At 47.2% G+C, this 23,397-nt stretch overlaps 1 protein-coding gene across 2 annotated transcripts in view; it reads left to right on the plus strand.

The window, feature by feature from the left end:
• ASXL1 (ASXL transcriptional regulator 1) overlaps positions 1–21,096 on the plus strand; it is a 69,263-nt gene extending 48,167 nt beyond the window's left edge. The window contains exons 5-13 of one of the 2 annotated variants that reach the window (XM_007193384.3): positions 10,200–10,320; positions 10,397–10,494; positions 11,065–11,158; positions 11,617–11,769; positions 12,983–13,146; positions 13,241–13,337; positions 14,640–14,745; positions 15,030–15,657; positions 16,191–21,096. In XM_007193384.3, coding sequence (XP_007193446.3) covers positions 10,200–10,320; positions 10,397–10,494; positions 11,065–11,158; positions 11,617–11,769; positions 12,983–13,146; positions 13,241–13,337; positions 14,640–14,745; positions 15,030–15,657; positions 16,191–19,109 — 4,380 coding nt within the window. In that variant the 3' untranslated portion in view covers positions 19,110–21,096. The remainder of the gene's footprint in view (positions 1–10,199; positions 10,321–10,396; positions 10,495–11,064; positions 11,159–11,616; positions 11,770–12,982; positions 13,147–13,240; positions 13,338–14,639; positions 14,746–15,029; positions 15,658–16,190) is intronic. The other variant, XM_057528968.1, reaches the window with a different exon arrangement.
• Positions 21,097–23,397: the final 2,301 nt, after the last annotated feature.

Here is a 23,397-nt window from a genome sequence, read left to right on the forward strand (position 1 = left end):
TTGATGAGAAGATTTTAGGATCTCTTTTTCAATCCTGTATTCTCAAATTTCATGGTGAGGTATTGCGGAATGGGTCTTTTTTCATTCATTGTGCTGGGCATTTTGCCTTATTAAACCTGGAAACTCAGGTCTTTTAATTTTTGGGAAAACTTCCTGTCTTTTTCGGTTTTCTCTTTCTAGAACTTTTTATTTATTTATTTATTTATTTATTTATTTATTTATTTATGGCTGTGTTGGGTCTTCATTTCTGTGCGAGGGCTTTCTCTAGTTGTGGCAAGCGGGGGCCACTCTTCATCGCGGCGCGCGGGCCTCTCACTATCACGGCCTCTCTTGTTGCGGAGCACAGGCTCCAGACGCGCAGGCTCAGTAGTTGTGGCTCACAGGCCCAGCTGCTCCGCGGCATGTGGGATCTTCCTGGACCAGGGCTCGAACCCGTGTCCCCTGCATTGGCAGGCAGACTCTCAACCACTGCGCCACCAGGGAAGCCCTCTTTCTAGAACTTTTGTTTGTTGTATGTGGGACTTTTCTTGGTGCAGCAGCCTGTTCTCTTTTTCTTTCGAGTCACTTCTCTGAGAAATAGCCTATTAGTTGTTATTGCTGATTTTTGGGGGGGGGGGTATTATTTTTAATTACTAGCACATTGCTCATGTTCTCTGATGTTCCTTTATTTTTTTAAAATAGCATTTTGTACTTGTTTTTGGACTATCTCTTAGAGGACATTTGCTGTGAGATCTTCATTATCTCTGTTTCCTTTCAGTTCCTCCTTTTCTTTGTTTATTTTGGTTGCTATCCTTCATATAACAGTAGTGCTTACTTATCTGGTGGTCGTTGATAGTTCATTTACCGTGAGAACTGACAGATTCTGTGCTTGTGGGCACTGCTTGTTGACTGTGGTAGAGCAAGGACCTGGATGTTCTTTTGGAATCCCCCAATTATCTGTACTTTGAAGGTGTATTTTTTTAGGCTGGGCACTTTTTGCAGGAGGAGAGATCCTCCCATCTCTTGCCAGGTAGCGGAGAGGAGGCTGGGGCTGTAGGGCTGCCACTATTTGCGGAGCTTTGGGAGCCGTAGTTGGGGGAGAGAGCTAATGGTGTCACCGTTTTGTATATGGTCTTTGACTTAATGCTTCTGTTTATGGAGTGTGGCACCTCACTGTCTCCCCACTCCTTGAACTGGTGTCTTCTATTCCAGAACCTCTCTGGTTTAGTCCAGCCAGAATATAAATCTCCTGTTTTCTTCTGGAGCTGGAGGAAGGGTATTGCTTGACTGTTTGGGGACAGAGAGGAGATCTGAGGGGTCTGACTTCTTGTTCGGACTTCCAACCACTTCTCCTATTTTCGTTCCCATGCCTCACCTCTGTCTGCAGTGGTTCCTGGTACCTCTTAATCCCTGCCCCCTTGGGGGTTTTTTAGTAGAACTGGCTTGCTCTTTGTGGCTTTTCCCTCTGCAGTCTTAGACTTTGGTTTTCTTTCCCCTGCTGAGTCATCACTTCTTGTCTTCCTGTTATTCATCTTCTAGAATTTTATTGATAGTTCTCATCTACTGCCTTTTCTTCCCTCTTTCTCTTTGTGCATTTGTACTTTTTAAAATGCAGCCATTCTAAATGAGGCTTCAGGAGTTTGCAGAGAGCTGTGTGTGTTCATTTCTCCGTGTTTAAATGGAAGCTGCAGCCTTTGTGCAGAGAAAGTGGAAAATGCCTTTGACTTCCACACCAAACCCTACCCTTGTATATGCCATCCAGGCCTATGGCCCTTGTTCCTTCCCAGTAGCAACCAACTACTGTCATCAATTTAATGTGCATCCTTCTTACTCATATGTGTCCATGAAAAATGTGTGGTTTGTTTATATAGATGTATTTTTTTATTCCTTTTACCTACCGTTTAATAGTGCATCATATCAATATATCTTTTTATTTATCCAGTCTCCTATTGTGAACATTTAGGTTTTTCACAATTTTTCCAGTTTTTCATTATTACAAACTATAATAGTAAAATTGCTGCAATAATCATCCTTTTACTTTTGTAGTCTTCATATGCAAATGTGTGACATTTTTCTAGGAGATACTTCCCTACCTTTTAATGGATAAAATGGAGGTGATTTGGAGGTGCTGTGTGGGGCTCAAAAATATTTCATTACATTTTCTTTACGTGTTATATCTGTGATGAGAAAAGTTGAATTATAAAACTTCCAAATCTTTTCAACAATTTTATCAAGAAGCATGTGCTTTTTTAATGGTCCAGTAACCCCTTACTAACAATACGGAAATCCGAAATATTTTGAGAACTGACAGAATTTACTCCTAACTCACTTAGCAGTAAAACCTGACTTGCTTAAACTCATTTGGTGGCAAATCTCTGATCTAGACTGACAAGGACACTTTAAACCTATTTATTTCACCTGGTATGTACATATATGTTAATTCAAAAATATTACTGTGTTTGATTATGGGTTGCTGGTGGTGTTAATATGATATATTGCCATTGTAAAATTCAAGAAATCCTAAGTTCTAAAACACATGTAGACCCAGGGGTTTCAGAGGAGGGATCATGGGCCTGTGGTCACCATCAGCCAGAAGCTTTGCTTGCAGATATGGGGGCACATCACAAATGAGAATTTTCCTGGTTGGTGGAATCTACTGTTTTGTCATTAATGAGATCTCAGACAATTTCTTGTCTTTAAACTGTATTCCAAGAATGTGTTCATTTTTTAAATAACAGCTCTTTTCTTTGACAGCTGTAATATTGAAATTGCTTCTGATAATGCAGATGGATTTCAAATTCAAAGAACTTTTTTTACATTAAGTATTTTAAAAAAGGATAAAGCCTTTTCTCAAGCATACACAGAGGTTGCTTTACAAGTTTTAATCTTTCTTTAGGATTCACATAAAGTTAAAACATAATAACGGACCATTGTCTAAAAATGAATTTTAACTTTTGATCTATAAACTTTCTATACACTTTAATGTTTTTTATGTGGTTTTTATAAATTTTTGATTAGATTCTTCCATGTTTTCAGAGCTGTCAAATTTAGTGAGCAAATTTTTATCCAGGTTTTTTGGGATGTAACTCACAGACCATATAGTTTACCCGTTTAAAGTGTACAATTCAGGGGCTTCCCTGGTGGCGCAGTGGTTGAGAATCTGCCTGCCAATGCAGGGGACACGGGTTCGAGCCCTGGTCTGGGAAGATCCCACACGCTGCGGAGCAACTAGGCCCGTGAGCCACAACTACTGAGCCTGCGCGACTGGAGCCTGTGCTCCGCAACAAGAGAGGCCGCGATAGTGAGAGGCCTGCGCACCGCGATGAAGAGTGGCCCCCACTTGCCACAACTAGAGAAAGCCCTCGCACAGAAACGAAGACCCAACACAGCCATAAATAAATAAAAAATAAATAAATAAAGTGTACAATTCAGTGGCTTTTAGTATATTCATAAACTTATGCAACTATCACCATTATATAATTCCAGAACATTTTCATTACCCTTAAAAGAAACCCTTTAGCAGTCATTTCCTATTCTCCCCTCCCTCTAGCCCCTAGCAACTGCTAATCTACTCACTTCATTACTAGAGCTTAATTTAAAAAAAAAAAAAATGCAGAGCCTCTCATCTTGTTCTTCTTCAGGAGTGTCTTGGCTTATTTGTGGCCCATTGCTTGTCCCTGTACAGTCAGGTTCTACCAAAAAAAAAAAAAATCTGGTTGAGAGTTTTATTGAAATTTCATTAAACCTACAAGTCAATTTGAGAAGAGTTGACATCTTTACAGTGTTGAGTCTTCTTAATCAAGAACATGGTGTAGCTCTCCGTTTACTAAGTTTTGAACCTTTCTCGATAAAGTTTTGTTTTCTTCATAAAATGATTGTTTCTTTTGTGAGCTTTATCTCAGAGTAACTTTTATATTCTTTGTTATAAATTACATTTTCTAATTGCTGGTTTTATTGCTGGTGTTAGGATCGCTTGCGTTTTTAATGGGATTTTGAATCTTACAGCCTTGCTGAATTTCTTACTAGGTCGGAATCCCTTTCATCTTCAATGTAGATAATTATACTTACCTGGAATAACGACACTCTGGTTTCTTCTAATTCCTTCTCGTTTATTTTTCTTATGCATTGGTTAGGAACTCTAATATACTGTTGAATGGTCAGTACATTCTTAGTTTTTAATAATATACATTAAACAACCCTCAGATCAGCCTTCTCTAAGAGAGTACAGATTTCTTGCTGAGGACAGGTTTGTCAGACCCATAAAGAAAGCAAAGGCATACCTGAAATTTGCTTATCGTTTTTTAGTTGTGAACCTAATCCTGGGTGGTTTAAAACTCATCGGTTTAAATTTTAGCGTTCCATTTTATTCATGTTTGGGACTTCTTGTATTTACAGTGCATTTTATTTTTTAAAACATTTGACTTATGGGAAAATATTGTATCTGGGTTTATTTATTAATGCTGGTTGCTTTTTTCCCCATCACTAGCCTCTTTGCCAGTAGCCTTGCCAAACTAATATATTTTATGTATTTTAAAAACATTTATTTGTGTTAATAGGTGAACACGGGTAAAAATTATATGGCAGGTGTTCTTTGTACTATTTTTATTCTTACAGCTTTTCTTTAAATTTGAAATTATTTCCAAATAAAGGTGTTCAAAATGTATTTGTTTGTAAAGGTAATACATGCCCATTATCAAAATAAAAAATGATTCAGAATAGCTATAATAAAAAAAGACAAGTAACTCTTTCTCTTTTCTTTTCTTTTTTTTGTTGTTTTTGGGTTTTTTGGGGGGGTTTTGGCCATGCAGCTTTCAGGATCTTAGTTCCCCAACCAGGGATCGAATCTGTGACCCCTACAGTGGAGTGCTGAGTGTCCTAACCACTGGACCACCAGGGAATTCCCTTTTTTTTTTTTTAACAAATAAAAACACTTGAACAAAAACTTCAAAAAGGAAAATATGAGAATGGCCAGTAAGCACATAAAAATGCGCTCAATATCTTTAGTCATCAGGAAAATGAAAATTAAAGCCACAGTGAGGTACTCACTGCATTAGAATGGCTAAAATAAGACTGATACCACCAAATGTTGGTGAGGATGTGGAGCACCTGGAACTCTCATACAGTGTTGTTGGGAGTGTAAATCTTTGGCTTTTTTTTTTTTTTTTTTAATAAAGTTGAACAACCATCCTATACCCCCACAGTTCTATTCTTAGATATTTACTCAGAAAAAATGAAAACATGTCGATAAAAGCTGTGTACAGGGCTTCCCTGGTGGCGCAGTGGTTGAGAATCTGCCTGCTAATGCAGGGGACACGGGTTCGAGCCCTGGTCTGGGAAGATCCCACATGCCACGGAGCAGCTGGGCCCGTGAGCCACAATTGCTGAGCCTGCGCGTCTGGAGCCTGTGCCCCGCAACGGGAGGGGCCGCGATGGAGAAAGGCCCGCGCACCGCGATGAAGAGCGGTCCCCGCACCGCGATGAAGAGTGGCCCCTGCTTGCCGCAACTGGAGAAAGCCCTCGCACGAACCGAAGACCCAATACAGACAAAAATAAATTAATTAATTAATTAAAAAAAGAAAATCCTTAAAAAAAAAAAAAAAAAAAAAGCTGTGTACAGAATGTTCAGAGTAGCTTTGTTCATAATAGCCCAAATGTGGAAATTACCCAAATGCCTTCAATAGGAGAATAGATAAACAAATGGTTGCATATGAATGCTACTCTGTAACAACAAGTAATGAACTACTGATGTATGCAGCAGCATGGATGACTCTGATAGACATGAGACTGAGCGGAAGAAGCCAGACAAAAGAGAGTACCTACTGTATGATTGCATTTACATGTAGAACAAAAGTAGGCAAAAATAATTTTTGGTGGTAGAAATTGGAACAACCATTGTCTCTGTGGGGTGGGAGGGGCAGTGTAGAGTGGGGATTGACTAGGAAGGGGCACAAGGGAACTTTTAGGAGTGTTGGGTGTGTTCTATATCTTGGTATGCATTTTTAGAAATAAACTTATTGGGCTTCCCTGGTGGCACAGTGGTTGAGAATCCGCCTGCCAATGCAGGGGACACGGGTTCAAGCCCTGGTCTGGGAAGATCCCACATGCCGCGGAGCAACTAAGCCTGTGTGCCACAACTACTGAGCCTGCACTCTAGAGCCTGTGAGCCACAACTACTGAGCCCACATGCCACAACTACTGAAGCCCACACACGTAGAGCCCATGCTCCGCAACAAGAGAAGCCACTGCAGTGAGAAGCCCACGCACACTGCAATAAAGAGTAGCCCCCGCTTGCCGCAACTAGAGAAAGCCTGTGCGTAGCAACGAAGACCCAATGCAGCCAAAAAATAAATAAATAAATTTAAATTAAAAAATAAAATAAATTTATTTATTTATTTTTGACTGCGTTGGGTCTTTGTTGTTGTGTGCGGGCTTTCTCTAGTTGCAGTGAGTAGGGGCTACTCTTTGTTGCAGTACATGGGCTTCTCATTGCGGTGGCTTCTCTTGTTGCGGAGCACGGGCTCAAGGTGTGTGGGCTTCAGTAGTTGTGGCATGTGGGCTCAGTTTTTGTGGCTTGCAGGTTCAGTAGTTGTGGCACACGGGCTTAGTTGCTCCACGGCATGTGGGATTTTCCCAAACCAGGGCTCGAACCCGTGTCCCCTGCGTTGGCAGGCGGATTCTTAACCACTGCACCACCAGGGAAGTCCCTTGATACGCATTTGTCAAAACTAATCAGATAGTATACATTTCACTCTTTGTAAATTGTACCTCAATTTAAAAAAATAAGGGAAAGGACACAAGGGGTATACATTGATCCAAGGACATTCTCCTGCATAAGCACAATACAGTTCATCCATGTTGTTGTGAGTAGCTGTAGTTCATTCTTTTTTTCATTATTGTATAATATCCATTTATTGAGTATTGATCAATACATCAGTCAATCCACGTAGTGATTCTACTGATGGGCACTTTGTTTATAGCCAAAGTTACAAATGACGCTGTCATGAACATCTGGATGTGTACATGCATGTATTTCCTTAGGGAATCCAAACCTGGGTCTGACATTGCTGGGTTATAGGATGTTTGTATCTTCAAGTGTAGCAGATAATGCCAAACCACATTCTTAAATGCCTGGATCCATTTTCAGTGTACCTGTTCCCTGTTCCACATCCTCATTAGCACTACTTGGTATTGCTAAACTTTAATTTTAGCCATTCTTGTGGATGTGATATCATCTCATTGTGGTTTTAATTTGCATTGTTTTGTGTCTTCCTTACTTTATTGAGGTTAAATACCTTTTCATGTGAATGCTGGCCATTTGGATATCCTCTTTGGTACAGTGCCTAATTCAGGTCTGCCTATTTTTCTTATCTCTCTTTTTTTTTTTTTTTTTTGGCCGTGCCGCGTGGCATGCGGCATCTTAGTTCCTGAGCTAGGGGTCAAACCCGTGCCCCCTTCAGTGGAAGCAGAGTCCTAAGCACTAGACTGCCAGGGAAGTCCCTGGGTTGCCTTTTTCTTATTGACATATGCAGTCTAGATAGAAATTCTTTATTGGTTATATGAACTGCAGATCTCATCTTCAACTCTGTAGGTAGCTTGCCCTTTTTACTCTATTAATGGTGTCATTTGCTGAACAGAGGGTATTAATTTTAATGTAGTTCAATCGATTGATTTTCTCCTTTTTAAGATAATATCCTGGGTGAGTCTTACAAGTGTTGGGTTAAAAGGTATATACAGTTTTTAGATTTTTGCTTACAGTTTACTTTCGCACTGGCTGTGTATAAACCTTTTTATACCATTTTTACTCTCACCAACAGTGTATGTGTGATTTTCCCACACTCTTGCCAGAACTGGAGTTTTGGGGTCAGTTTTGACAATGTAATAGACCTCTTTTCTTCATTAAATGAGTATTTTGTCTTAGTTTGCCTGTATGATTCAGGGAATAAATTTGTTGCATCATTCCAAGAACATGGCAGTCAGTAAGCCTAATTGCAAGATTAATACTAAAAATATTCTTTAGCTTTTGATCCTGTGAGGAGCATTTATCGTTGGTAGGGAAAAGAGAGAAAGATATAAAAAGCCATCTTCTTTTTTATTAATTTAAGTCAGCCTGATGTTGGCTTAAAGTAATGAAAATAAACTGATGAAGACTTAATACAGCAGCCCCCCGTTGTCTGTGGGGGAATATGTTTCAGGACCCCAAGTGGATGCCTGAAACTGTGGATAGTACCTAACTCTATATATACTGTTTTTACCTATACATACATACCTATGATAAAATTTAATTTATATATTAGGTACACTAAGAAAGTATAAATCAGGCAGAGCAAGAAGTGCCAGCACCACTACGCTTGCCTTTGGGGCCATTATTAAGTAAAGTGAAGAGTTTCTTGAACACAAGTGCTGTGATACCATGACAGTCGATCTGATAACTGAGGTGGGCACTCAGTGACTAATGGGTGGGCTACACTGGACAAACAAATGATCCACGTCCCAGGTAGGTCGGAGCTGGACAGTGAGATTTTAGCACACTGCTCAGAACAGCGTGCAGTTTGAAACCAATGGGTTGTTTATTTCTGCTACTTTCCATTTAATATTTTTCGACCATGGTTGATTGTGGAAAGTGAAAAAACCCCTCAGATAAGGGGAGGCTACTATATAGTGGATCAAGGAATCCATGGAATTGATGAGTTAGAATTTTGTGGATTTTCCTTGTAAATTTCTGGCATATTTTTAAGTGATAGAATATGATTTTACCTACTCTTTTTCACACACTTTTACTCAAAGAAGACATCCCCACCCCAATCTATATCTGCTCCTCCTCTCTCCATCCCCCAATATTCATTCATACTCCTTCCTGGTTTCGAGGTAGCTCCTAAGTTTTCCTTGGGGATGGGTAAGGTTTCATTTTGAGACTCCACGACAGACTGTTGGAAGAAGTATTTGTTAGGAGATGAAATTTGGAGTGGAACTCTCCTCTACACTCTAGCCTGGTTCCCACTATCTTACTTTAGTTTAGATCTTTATCCTTTTCAATAGATTTCTGTCATAGTCTAACTTCTCTTCTGCCTCCAGACTTCCCATGGTTAACAGAATGAAATTCCTAAAACTCAGATCATTCTCCTGATTAACATCCTTCAGACTCTAAAAAAATCACAGTCTTAATCCCTCAGCACAGAGCCATGATTATCATCAGCCCTCTTGCCGTCTCTCTATCCTCCTCACGTATCCAGTTTCCCACACACCTACTGAAGTCTATGGTTTCTTTGAATTTGGAATGTTCTTCCACATTGGCTCATCACATTACCTCAGACTCCCTCTCCCTCCCCACTGGCAACCCATCTGCCTATTTACTGACTTCTTTTAAAACTGAGCTCAGGCAACACATCTCCTTGGAAACCTTACCTCCCTGATCCTTATTCCCCTTCTGTACCTCCATGCCCTCTTCTCCAGCTCAGTGAGTTAGATGCTCCCTGTTCTGGGCTGCTACAGTTCTCTCTGTATCCTTCTATCACTGTGCTTTGTATTGTTATAGATTGGACTTTGTCCTCTATTCATTTGAGCTCCTTGAAGGCAGGGCCCTGATTCCCCTCCTTATTCCCACCCCACCCGCCGCCTGGAACTAGCATGGTGTAGTTTATAGGAGGCACCCCATAAATGTTTAATGAATGATTAGATGCAAAATTGTATCTAACTTTTTTTTTTAATTTGTTTTTGGCTGCATTGGGTCTTCATTGCTGCACATGGGCTTTCTCTAGTTGCGGCGAGTGGGAGCTACTCTTCGTTGCGGTGTGCGGGCTTCTCATTTTGCGGTGCCTTCTCTTGTTGCGGAGCACAGGCTCTAGGCACGTGGGCTCAGTAGTTGTGGTTCGTGGGCTCAGTAGTTGTGGCTCGCAGTTCTAGAGCTCAGACTCAGTAGTTGTGGCACATGGGCTCAGTCGCTCCACGACATGTGGCGTCCTCCTGGACCAGGGATCGAACCCGTGTCCCCGGCATTGGCAGGTGGATTCTGAACCACTGTGCCACCAGGGAAGTCCCTCTAACTTTCTTAATGTACGTATGAGAAGAACTTTCTGAGAAAAAGAGGTCAATTAGAAAGGGATAGGAATTTAATCAATATTCTAAATCCCTCTTCTCCAAAAGCAATACACATTTAGGAATGACTACTGTGCTTGTAGGATTTGTAGGGTTTTGCTCACCTGAGTTGTGCCTTGCTGTCACAGAAGGATGCCCTGCAGTGGTCTCGCAGTCCGGCTGCAGTGGAGGGGGAGGAGCCAGAGGACACAGCTGATGTGGAGAGCTGTGGGTCTAATGAAGCCAGCACTGTGAGTGGTGAAAATGATGGTAAGTGCCCTTGACAAGATGGGTGAAGAGCCACAAGCAGTCGCTAGGGTCTAACCTTTATTTCCCTCTCTTCCAGTTTCTCTCGATGAAACATCTTCTAATGCTTCCTGTTCTACTGAATCTCAGAGTCGGCCTCATTCCAATCCCAGGGACAGCTACAGAGCTTCCTCACAGGTGGGGGGAGAGTTGGTGACTAGGCTGGATGGATAAGTGAGGCAGGCACAAGACAGGACTCTTCCTCCTGTAGTTAACTGAGCGTGTTGAAGAGTGGAGAAAATCACTTTGGTCTCCACCTGTTAGTACCATTTAAAAGTGGGCCATAGGAAAAGTGGGTAGTAGATCTGAGAGCAGAGCAATTTGTTTTTTCTCTTTACCATGGATGGATAATTTTGTCTGTATTTATGAAAAACCTGGGAACATTCAGGGAGAAGTTGGAGTGGGGAGAACATGAGCTTGGGAGTCATCAGTTTGAATTGCAGCCCCGCCACTCACTAGCTTTCGGCAAATTCCTTACCTGTAAAGTGGGGAGAGCAACACATTCTTTTCAGTGTGGGGTGATGCTTGGCACAGTGGCCGGCACCTGGCTCAGTAGAATGAGTCATTGCTGCTATTGGCATTACCTGCCTGTGCTGCTTGAACACTAACTCTGTTTTACAAGACAGTGAGGGAGACATGGTCGAGAGGGACAGCTGTTGTGGCCTGCAGGTGACTCAGGCTCCTTTTGTATCCCCTCTGGGAAAATAGGCAAACAAGCAGAAGAAGAAGACCGGGGTGATGCTGCCTCGAGTTGTCCTGACTCCTCTGAAGGTAAACGGGGCCCACGTGGAATCTGCATCAGGTATGTGTAAACTCGTGATTGTGATGCTTCTTCCTCAGGTCCTGGGGGCCTGCCTCCCTCTGGCAGCAGCTCTTGGCCTAGGTAGCGCCGTGCCAGTAGAGTCAGGAGCCCTCCTCTGGCAGGCAGCACGCCGTGGCGGTGAGAGCCGACCTAGCTTCCGGCATGGGCTCTGCTGGGCGCCCTTCCCCTGGCCTCACGGGGCAGTTGTGAGGGTCCCGTGAAGGCATGTGCAGGTGCTTTGTAAAAGATACAGTGCAAACTAAGATGGCGGTTTGGCATTCTTACGTGATAATTTAAAGCCAGACCAGGAGGTGGTGATCTCTGACGGCCCAGGGCTGGGCCATGGAAGCACCGGTGTTGCTGGCAGCATCTCAGGGAGAGCTGGGAGAAGTAAGCTTGTCTGAGAGCCGTGGGCGCGGCGTGTGATGCTTTTGACCGGTGGAATGCTGTGCCTTCAGGGTTCTCAGGCCGCCACGCCGATGGCGAGAGCGGCAGCCCGTCCAGCAGCAGCAGTGGCTCTCTGGCCCTGGGCAGCGCTGCTATTCGTGGCCAGGCCGAGGTCGCCCGGGACCCTGCCCCGCTCCTGAGAGGCTTCCGGAAGCCGGCCACAGGTAGGTGGCTTGGCACTCATTTCTCTGCCTGTAAGGGGGCCCCTGCAGGCCTAGAGAGAAGATGATGTCTTCTACTCCACTCCTTTACAGTTTATTTTTACTTCTCAGGTGGCCCTGTATTTTTTGTTGGTTTTTACCTTGTATTTTGGTTATGTCACGTATAGATTGTTCCCTGCTAGACTGAGAGACCTCCCTGCGGGCAGAGATGGTGCCGCATTGCTCCTTGTACGTCCCTGCAAGGGCCTAGCCTGTGCCTGCCTTGATACTGCTTAGTGAGTGCTCGAGTGAGTGAAAGTTGCTTCTGAGTGTCTCAGTGAAGAATTCCAGCATTTGTTTTCTTTCTTCGGTAGCATCCTGCCAAGTTTGTTCTCAACGTCTGCAGTCTCTGTCAGACGCCCTTTTTTATAACAATAGTTAGTATATGGGGTGGAAGCCTATGCTGAATTTGGGCTATGCAGACAAGTTCAGTAGTGTGCACCTCCCACCTGCAGTAGGGCTATTTGCAAGGCTAGTATGCTGTTTGCTATTTCCGGATTTATTTCTCAAAGCCCACATGCTGGGTTTTTGTAGATGGGCCACATGAAATCATTAAGAAGACTAACCTTGGCTTCTGAAAATTAGAATAAACCATCACCCAAGTGGCAGCTAGGTTTGCTGTCTTGTAGGCTCTCCAGCTCATCAGCCTTGCTCAGTCTTAAAGCCTCGCAGGTCTCTATTCCATTTGCTGAGGCTTTTGTGAGAGGTATTGACATTGCAGTGGGCTTTAAACAACCCTTAGCACCTTTCTGCCTGGAGGTCAGACCTCTCCAGCCCATTCACAGAAGACTTCTGCAGATTTTTCTGTAGGACGCTAACCGGATTCACTTTTAGACTTCCCTCGTTCTCCCACTGGCTTTGTGGAGCCTCTTCTCCAGCTTTGGAGGGAAGCTCAGAGCCTGCCCCTTGCCTGGTTTTCTGTGGGAGGAGTGTCCCTTCAGGCTGTGACACAGCGTGCTACTGGGTCTTGTCTGAGACGATGCAAGCCCAAGTGTTCTCTTAGGTTTGATGGTAGCCGATAGGGTAGGGTAGACTGGATGATTGAGCTCACTGTGTGCAGATAAGTTCTGGGTAGCTTGAGTGCTACCACCAAAGTTTTCCCTCAGTTGGCATTCGCTTTTTTGGTTTAAGAAGCTGAAAATCTACATTTTGCTTCCTACTGCTTGAAAAATCACAGGTCAAATGAAGCGCAACAGAGGGGAAGAGATAGATTTTGAGACGCCTGGGTCCATTCTCGTCAACACCAACCTCCGGGCCCTGATCAACTCTCGGACCTTCCATGCCCTGCCGTCCCACTTCCAGCAGCAGCTCCTCTTCCTCCTGCCTGAAGTGGACAGACAGGTACAGATGGGTGGCTTCCTCTTTGCTCTCTCTGGGCTAGCTTCTGTTCTCTTTCTAAGTTTCTTTATTGTTTTTTTTGCCTTGATCCTTCCAGGTGGGGACCGATGGCCTGTTGCGTCTCAGCAGCAGTGCACTGAACAACGAGTTTTTCACCCACGCGGCTCAGAGCTGGCGGGAACGCCTGGCTGATGGTGAGTAAACATTCTCGTCCCAGCGGCTTGGAAGGTGCCTGCCATGTGTGGTGTCACTTGTCTCCTGGTATTTAAAACCCAAAACCCAAATACTCATTTTTCAACAGTCTTTTTCTTTTTTTTCCAAGGGGTATTATTTAGTATAAGGCAGGCTTTCCTCTAATAGACATGGTGGATGTTAATGTGCCCCGTATTTCTAAAGAAGGTACAAGAGTATTTGGGCTTTCACTATTTTGTGTGTATATATTCATCTGCATTGCCTCTTCATCATTAAAACTATAAACTCCTATTCTTTCCAGTAAGCATGGCATTGACCTACTCGGTAAGTTCCACCAGGTGCTCTGTCTTTTTAGATGTTGCCACTTGGAGTGATTGTTAGCTTCTCGTAATTCAATTTCGTGGGGAAGCTACGTGGGAAGTGCACTGGGAGGTCCCCAAGACTCCCCTCCAGGTTCGATGACTTGCTAGGAGGACTCACAGGACACAGCATGTAGTTGTACTCAATGGCTATAGTTAATTTCAGTGAAAGAATACAGAACAAAATTAGCAAAGGGGAAAGACGTCTGGGGTGTAGTCCAGGGAAACCAGGCGCACACTTCCGAGATCCTCTCCCGGTGGCGTCCCACAGGATGTGCTCAGTTCCCTCAGCAAGGAGTTGTGACCGCACGTGTGAAGTGTAGTCTGCTGGGAAGCTCGTCAAGGACTTGGTGCCTATGGTTTTTATTGGGAGCTGATCATGTAGGAAGCCTCTGTCTGACCCAAACCCAAATTCCAGATTCCCCAAAGGAAAGCAGGTGTTCGCCATAAACCATCTGGTTTGCTTCAACTGTTCAGGCACAGTGAGCCATTCCCTGTCAGTTATGGGGTGGGGACCCTCCTGAAATCCAAGGTTCCAGATGTCAGCCAGAGGCCCACCTTGTCAGCAGGCCTGTCTGAGCCTGCTGTGTTAACTTTTTTCTGCGCATGGAGTAAGAACGATTCTCTTGTTTATTTATTTTTGTTCTGCTTTTTTGATCAATGTGTTATTTGCTGTTGAAGCACTGATTACCTGAGGGAAGAATAAATTTCCCTTATAATAGGTGTGTTAGTTCTGTCCTGAATAAGAGCACGATGTGAGAGATCTTCTGGGGGAGACAGGAGCCAGCGTGAGGAAGATAGGGTTAAAAAAATGATTTCCAAGCTCACCAGAGTCACATGTTATTTTGAAAACTCCTCACATGGTAGAACTGCAAAATTTGGCTCTTCCTAAGACAGACCTTAATATCCTTAATGCACCACTTGAAGAGTTTTGTTTCTCTCTAGGCGAATTCACTCATGAGATGCAAGTCAGGATACGACAGGAAATGGAGAAGGAAAAGAAGGTGGAACAATGGAAAGAAAAGTTCTTCGAAGACTACTATGGACAGAAGTAAGGCCCTTGGTGCTGTGAGTCCTAGTGTGGTTTCTGGGGGGACAGAGGCAGGTGTTCTCAAAGCCATGCATACTGCTGTGTCACCCAGGAATGTGGAGATTGCAGTGACTCTCATTTAGCTTAATGCCATTCATGGGGAAGCTAACATAGGTTTTTCTGTGGTTATGTTACATACCATGCAGATTTATTTTGTTCTGAGAGATCTAATATTTGGGTGTATATTATTCATAGTGGATGTGCCCTCTCTGCCCTGTAACTGATAATGTGAGTTTGGTTTGCAGATTGGGTTTAAGCAAAGAAGAGTCATTGCAGCAGAATGTGGGCCAGGAGGAGGTTGAAATCAAGAGTGACTTGCGTGTCTCGGGAGAATCAACACGACCGCAGCGTGGCCCGGCCACCCGGCAGCGAGATGGGCATTTCAAGAAACGCTCTCGGCCAGATCTCCGAACCAGAGCCCGAAGGAACCTGTACAAAAAACAGGAGCCAGAACAAGCAGAGGTCGCTAGAGACACAGAGTCCGTGGCACCAGACATCCCCCTGTACAAGGATGGGGAGGCTGATGCCGCGGGGGTGGGCGGTCCCCACCTGCCTGGCACATCCTCCACAGCACCCAACCCCGAGAGTTCCGAGTTCCCGGTGGCAACTGGGGCTTCCCGGATCCAGCCCGATCCGGACGACCTGGCACGTGTCTCCACGTCTCCAGACAGAATTCCCAGCTTGCCTCAGGAGACTGTGGATCAGGAACCCAAGGATCAGAAGAGGAAATCCTTTGAGCAGGCGGCCTCTGCATCCTTTCCCGAAAAGAAACCCCGGCTTGAAGATCGTCAGTCCTTTCGTAACACAATTGAAAGTGTTCACACCGAAAAGCCACAGCCCACCAAAGAGGAGCCCAAAGTCCCGCCCATCCGGGTAGGAGGCTGTTTGATCCTGGCTGCCCTGAGCCCAGGCCCCTTTGAGGGACAGGAGATTAGTGGGGCTCCTTTGCAGGGACAGAAAGCCCCCTGGGCCCTTGTGTTAATTATGTGGGAGTGTAGAGCTCTCTGTATGAGAGGCGTTCTTGAGACTGACTTGAGTATCAGGGGGATAAAGTTCTTTTCTTCCTCACTTGGTTGTTCACTCTGTTGAAGTTATCTCTAGAGGTCAGAATCCTTTGGGGTTTTAAAATCTTTTATTAGGTGGTGTTAGATTTTTTGTGTAGTGACTCACACAGTCCCACCAGAAATTAAATTTAGAAGCGTGGCATATAACAGCCCTTGAGCAGAATCTTCTCAGAATGGTGTGGTATCTTGGACAGCCATTTCACCATGATTATTTCGTTTTTAAGGAAAATGATTTGATTCCCTAGCCCATGACCTCTAAGCTACTAGGGTCACGATTTAGCTTTACAGTTCCTAGGTCAGAGCGCTCAGTCAATTAAAACTTTTCTTATTTTTCTCTTGCAGATTCAACTTTCACGTATCAAACCACCCTGGGTGGTTAAAGGTCAGCCCACTTACCAGATATGCCCCCGCATCGTCCCCATCCCGGAGTCCTCCTGCCGGGGCTGGACTGGCACCAGGACCCTTGCAGACATTAAAGCCCGTGCTCTGCAGGTCCGAGGGGCGAGAGGCCACCACTGCCATCGAGAGGCGGCCACCACTGCCATCGGAGGGGGGGGTGGCCCGGGTGGAGGTGGCGGCGGGGCCACCGATGAGGGAGGTGGCAGAGGCATCGGCAGTGGTGATGGTGGTGAGGCCTGTGGCCACCCTGAGCCCAGGGGAGCCCCAGGTACCCCTGGAGAGTGTGCGTCAGATCTACAGCGAACACAACTACTGCCGCCTTGTCCTCTAAATGGGGAGCATGTCCATCCTGGAACTGTGTCCAGAGCCAGGAGAGAGGACCTGGCTTCTCTCAGAAAGGAGAAGAGCTACCCACGACAGAGGGTTCCAGATGGCCTCAGAAGCGGGCTGGAGGATGCTTCCCGACTCCCCATTGCTCCCACTGGGGACCAGCCATGCCCGGCTTTACCCCCACTGCCCTCCAAAACCCCGGCACCTGAGCGATTAGTTGAGCAGCCTGCGTTGCATCTGGGAGGTAGAACTGAATGTGGGTCTGGTACCACTTCCTGGGAAACGGGTAATGAGGAGCGAGGACCCACCATCCCCCTGGAGAACAGTCCTGTTCAGGCTCTAATGGGGGATGTTGGATTAGAAGAAGGAACCGGCCAGGCTCTAGACAGTGACAGTAATCCCACCGTGAAGGATCCTGTGAATGTGACCCCCAGTCCCATCCCTGAACCATCATTGGCCGGTTCCCTGCAGGACAGACCATTTGATGACGAATCAGGACTTGGTGACTTGGGCCCACCCACGAGGGAAAGTGCTACTAGACAAGAAAACTTGAACACCGAGGCTCCTGTCTCCGCTGGTGCTGCTCCTTGGATGCCTGGCCTGTCAAATGACAAGGCAGTGGGACAGCCTGAACCCGACTCTAGAGAAGACGTCCCATCTGTTAAGCCGCAGGTTGGAGAAGAGTGGGAGAAAGCTGCTCCCCTCATTCCAGCGTCACCTGGGGGGTTGACAGCTGAGGAGGGTCTGGATTCCTCCGACAACTTGGCTTCACTCTGGACAGTGCCATCTCCAGGGTGCGTTGCCAGCACCGGCCATGACTGCAGACAGCTGGAAGGTGAAAAGCTGAAAATCAGTGGAGACTCTGAAGCGCTGAGTCCTCACAGCGAGTCCACAGACACAGCCTCTGACTTTGAAGGCCACTTCTCTGAGGACAGCACTGAGGCCGAGCCTAGTGAAGCTGCAGTGCCGAAGAGGTCCTCAGAGGTGGAGCAGGGTGAGAAACACATTTGGAGCCGCTCCACCTCACTCTCCAAGGTGAACGGTGACCTGAGTCTGGTCACAAGGACAGACGGGATGGTTGCTCCACAGAGCTGGGTGTCTCGAGTGTGTGCGGTTCCCCAGAAGATCCCGGACTCCCTGTTCCTGGCCAGTACCGAGTACCAGCCAAGGCCTGTGTCTCTGGGCAGGCTCGCGTCCTCGGTGGAGGCCACTAACCCCCTCGTGATGCAGTTGCTGCAGGGCAGCTTGCCCCTAGAGAAGGTTCTTCGTCCAGCCCACGGTGGCAGCAAACCCGAATCCCCACGACTCCCACTTACGACAGAGCAGAGCCGTGGCGGCTCCCTGCTTATGGGATCTTTGCAAGACCCTGGGGAAAGCAGTTGTGAGGTTGGCAGTAGCAGTCCCAGTTCTTTAAGAGCTTCGAAGGAGTCTCTTCTACCTGAGAGCCGTGAAGCAAGCACCGGCCTCGCCAGGCTGGAGGCCGCCCAGGCTCCTGGAGCGCCCCCAAAGATTTCCAAGCACGCCCTGAGTTTAGACTCCCTATATCCGGTGACAAATCCAATGGCTGCCTCTGGGAAAGTAGAAGAAGTGGATTCCAAAGAGCAGCTCTCTCCCTTTAGTTTTGAAGATCAGAAGGAAGCTGGTGACCTGTCCCAGTGCAGTAATTCAAGTGCTGCCCCAGGCACGAGTCCGGGAAATCTCACTACCTCGAGAGCCCCTTGTTTCTCATCTCCAAATGTGGTCTCCTCGGGTCCCGATCAGGCAGGTCGGGCCCTGGGTGATCAGAACAGTGCTGGAGGCCAAGGGAAGAAGCTCTTTGGCTCCAAAAACGAGGCTGCAGCCCTTCAGTGCCCCCGGCCTGTGGAGCCAACGCCTCTGCCTGCTGATGCCTCTCCCGATTTTGCCAGCAGGAAGTCGGGGCCAAGGAAAAACTCTGTGTCTGGTGGGGTACAGACTGCCAGGGAAGACTGGGCTCCAAAGCCACCGCCTGCCTCTGTTGGCAGCATCAAGAGCGAGAAGACTTTTGGTGGGGGGCCTCTCAAGGCGAATGCAGAGAACAGAAATGTAGCGGGGCCTAGTCCTCGGGAGCTGGTGGATCACTTGCAAGGGATGCCCTTTGTCCTTGATTTGCCCTTCTGGAAACTACCCCGAGAGCCTGGGAAAGGGCTCAGTCAGCCTCTGGAGCCTTCTTCCATCCCCTCCCAGCTCAACATCAAACAGGCATTTTATGGGAAGCTTTCCAAACTCCAACTAAGTTCCACCAGCTTTAATTATTCCTCCGGCTCCCCCACCTTTCCCAAAGGCCTTGCCGGAAGTGTGGTGCAGCTGAGCCACAAAGCAAACTTTGGTGCAAGCCACAGCGCATCACTTTCCTTGCAGATGTTCACCGACAGCAGCACGGTGGAAAGCATCTCACTCCAGTGTGCGTGCAGCCTGAAAGCCATGATCATGTGCCAGGGCTGTGGTGCGTTCTGTCACGATGACTGTATTGGACCCTCAAAGCTCTGTGTATTGTGCCTTGTGGTGAGATAATAAATTATGGCCATGGGAAAAGTTGTATATTTAGTGTGTGTATTTTGATAATGACGGATCTTAAATCTGTATACAGAATATCATTGATAAAAATAGACTCTCTCTCTCTCTAGGCAAGAGTTCTCTTGCCTCTCCCTAAAATCTGTAGTGCTAAAGCCCCTCGGCCACTTGTCAGCCTTCTGGTTTTGCTGGAAAGGTTTCCTGCAGGGCAGGTTGCTGGGCTGCCCAAGGTTGGCCAGCCAGCCGAGCTCTTGTCACACAGAGCCTGGTGCGGCGTGCGGAGCCTCCTTGAGACTCAGAGGGACTTGAAGCTGAAGCAAGAAGGTTGTGTTCTCCACCAAGGGGACTAACCTACCCGAACTGAGTAGAAATGTCAGTCTTCCACTGCCCCCTCCCTGCCGTCTTTCCTCCCGCTGCTCCTCCAGGAGTTGATGGGGAAGAAGCCAGCACAGGGTTAAAGCAACTCCCAGCAGTGCCCACCAGGGGGCTTAAGAACCTGCTGACCTCAGGGTCACAGTCATTTGCCAGTTGATGGAGCCAGTTTGACCTTTGGTTCTGTTGCTGAAGCCAGTTTGGGACTTGCCTGTCTCCGAATAATCCACTGGCCCACAGGAGTTTTCGGAACCTTGAATAGACCTGCTTGGACAATGGGTCGGGCATAGGATTGTCTTTCCTCCTTGTAAGTCAGGTGTCCAGACGTTTGGCAGGTGAATTTGTCTGCTCGACACTCCCTCTGTCACTTTGGACTCTGTGGGAGTGGGCATCTCCGCGCACCTGTGTATGTGAAAGTCATTTTACATTTCAAAGCAGTGTGTTTTTCTTATTTTTATATTTTTAACTCTTTACCCTTGGATGTATAAAGTGAACTTCTGGCTTCTGTAAGTATGCTCTATGCACCTCTAATGTTTTATCATGTATTTATATGTTGTACACAGTACTGGCCGATTCTGTAAATGGATGTATTGTACAGAGAACACGAACGACTCTCCCTTATTTTACGTCTTCGGCATCATTGCATTAAAGTGGTGTAATTGACTTCTCTCCACCTGTGTCAGAGCCACTGCGTGCTGTGCTGCCCGACGTGAGGGGTGGAGTGATTGACTTGGGACCTGCCAGTTGGCCCGGTGCCCTGTCACCGGTCAGCCGGTGGACCTGCTGCAGTTGCAGAGCCACGGGCAGCCCGGCTGCTCGCTGCTGGGCGAATGCGTCTCGCTCCTCATCTCTTCTCCTCTGACCTTCACTGGCAGCTCGCTGCCGTGTGTGACAAATCACCACCACCAGTGTCAAGTGCTTCTGGATTCAAGGGTGAGTGCCCTGGGCAGCCCCCAGGTGGGCCTTCTGGACTTGGCTCCGGGCTCCCCACCTGTCGGCGGTACCTGGGACCACGCTTTCCTGGGGCCACAGGGCTCCACTGGACATACTTTTTTTTTTTTTTTTTTTGGACATACTTTTGACAGCAGGTTAAGGAAGAAACAGCTATGCCAGCTGCCAGCGTCTCTCCCAGCACGTTTCCAGCAAGTAGATGTCTCCATAGCTGTGTCACCTCACCCTGCTTCCTGCCGTATTTCTTGTACCTCGACTTGTGAGTTGAGCATCTTCCTTGTTGAACTTAGGTCTCCCTGTGTGAGTGCATCTGTGTGAGCTGTAAAATTGGTATGACTTAAGCAAGTCTCATGTCATCTGAAAGGTCTTTTCTTTCCCCCACTTTTCATCCATTGTGGCATTTCTGTCATCTGAAGCATGATTGGGAAGTTGGCAAAGATGTGGTGGTGATTTAAATGCAGTATTGGCCAAGTCCAGGTTGTCAACTTCAAGAGTCTGTTTACCAAAGACAGGGAGCAGAGGCACAAGCGTGTTTGAACCTCTTCTTCCTTCTGCTGTGACCTTTGGGGCCACCCTAGGGGACAGTTGGAAACTGGTCCGCCAGAGAAAGCACTGCTCTTGTATGTCTCTGTGGTCTTGGAAAAATAAACCTGTACAACCTGCACGTGTGGTCTCGGTCATCTTCTGCGGCCGCCCTGCTGGGCTGGGAGGAAGGTTGGCAGACCCCGGCTCACTTCACCTCGGCGCTGGAGCTGATTTTCTAGTGTGTGGAGTTCTTTTGAGACGTTGGTTCCAAAGGTGCGACTTATCAGTGTTGCTGGTCTTCATCAGACTGAGCGTGACGTGGCGAACTTACCCATTTATCCACCGTGTGGACTGGAGCAAAATCTAATGAAGCCGATGGGGATCCTTTTCGCCCGTGAATCAAAGCCGTGAACTGTGACGTCCCTCCACAGCGCTCATCCCAACCACCTTGCTGAGACTGAGGTTGCCCGAGGGATTCCTCCTGGCGGATGATCTCGGGGAGGGTGACCAGCAGCAGTGAGGGAGGGGCCGGCCCGAAATGGGGTCTGATGCTGGTTGACGAGCCTGAGTGGATGGCAGACTGCAGGGGTTGACTTTAAAGATTAATTAAAATACGTATCCATTCATTTGTTCCCCATGAACTGGAGAAAGTAGATTTTACACGCGTTGGAACATGTTTTGGGGCATTGCGAGCTGTAGTTTTGCGGTGCTGCGATTTGATCGAGGTGCGGGGGGAGAAGTCGTGGTCAGGTGGCTCTGTGGTGCCTGGGTAACTGCCTGGTGGTGAGGTGTACATGCGCCTTCATGTCATGGAATCTGTTTGCCCAGTTACTTCTGCAGGAGCTTAGAATGCGTTGGAAGCCAGGGCTGGGACCTGACGTTGCCAACTGCATCTCAGCCGGGAGGTGGAACGTGCGCTGGGCTAGAGTGGGGGCCTGGCTACTTGCCAGCTCAGTGGTTGGGGTAAGTCACTAAGCCCCTGGCAACTTTCTCATTGCTGATTTGGGCTGAGAGTTGCTACTGCGTAAAGTCATAGTGTGTGGCGCATAGGAAGTACTCCATCCTGTTAGCTCGCGTGGGACTGAGACTTACAGGAGAGATCAGTATGGCTCCTGTCGTCTGCTTGACCCTCACCCCAGGGAGGAGCCGTGGAGAGGGGGGCCCGTGTGGCGCGCTGAGGGCTGGTGCGAGCTGAGTGGATGTCTGACTTTCAGCCTCTCACTACAGTTGAGTGCATAGTCCTGGGTTTAGAGACTGAGTACTTGGCAGGAGAGGCTTATTTTGCTCATGGTCCAAAGGACAAGAAAATCGACTGTTTCAGAATCTGGAAAGTGTGCTGTCTTACTGGCCAGGCACAGTGTCACCCGCTTGTTTCATGTCCAACCTGCTCATGAGGAAGTCAGACCCTGCTTGAGATAGGTGTGCGCGCATGTGTGTGTGTGTGTGTGTACACTCAACAGAGTAGCCACGTCCCTCCGGCCTCGGGGACCAAAGCCCAAAGCGTCTGTCTGCCTTGTGCCCTGAGAGGAGGCAGCACGGGCCGTGTTGCCCTTGTGTGTGTGTGTGTGCCGTTTAAAGTGATGGAGAGGGTAGGCTCTGTGACCCTGGAGGTTAATACTTGAAACCAAATGGTGACAGCGCCCTGTGCTTCCTCTTTGTGCATCATTTTGAAAGCCTGGAATGAACATCTCTAACAACCAAAAGGTGTAGACGGAAGCTCTGTGAGGATGACAGTAACAAAAATACAGCTGTCAGTGCAGTGATTCTTAACTTTTCTGGGAACACGGGCTCCTTTGAGAGTCCAGTGGGAGCTCTGGACCCTCTCCCCGCAGGAACGTGCACACGCGTGTGCGCGCACACACGCACACACACACACAAAATTGTATTATTTCAGACGGTTTAAGAGCCCCCCTTCCGCCCCGCCGGCAGCTGGAGCCCCTCACTGAAGAACCCCCTGACTGATAATAAACCTAATAAAATCTGGGTTTATACAAAAGAGGGGAGAGAGGACTTTGCAAAGGATTCTCCTTCAGTCTGTAGCTACTGACCTTCACTAGTGCATTTAGATTTAAAAGTGCGTTACAGGGGCTTCCCTGGTGGCGCAGTGGTTGAGAATCTGCCTGCCAATGCAGGGGACACGGGTTTGAGCCCTGGTCTGGGAAGATCCCACATGCCGCGGAGCAACTAAGCCCGTGAGCCACAATTACTGAGCCTGCGCGTCTGGAGCCTGTGCTCCGCAGCAAGAGAGGCCGTGACAGTGAGAGGCCCGCGCACCGCGATGAAGAGTCTCGCACCCCACTCGCCGCAACTAGAGAAAGCCCTCGCACAGAAACGAAGACCCAACACAGCCAAAAATAAATAAATTAATTAATTTAAAAAAAAAAAAAAAGTGCGTTACAGGCATGGTCTCCCCTCCCCCTCACCGAGTAAGCTGAGCTTC

Source organism: Balaenoptera acutorostrata, chromosome 15, assembly GCF_949987535.1.
Source record: "Balaenoptera acutorostrata chromosome 15, mBalAcu1.1, whole genome shotgun sequence".
In the NCBI taxonomy this organism is placed as follows: domain Eukaryota; kingdom Metazoa; phylum Chordata; class Mammalia; order Artiodactyla; family Balaenopteridae; genus Balaenoptera; species Balaenoptera acutorostrata.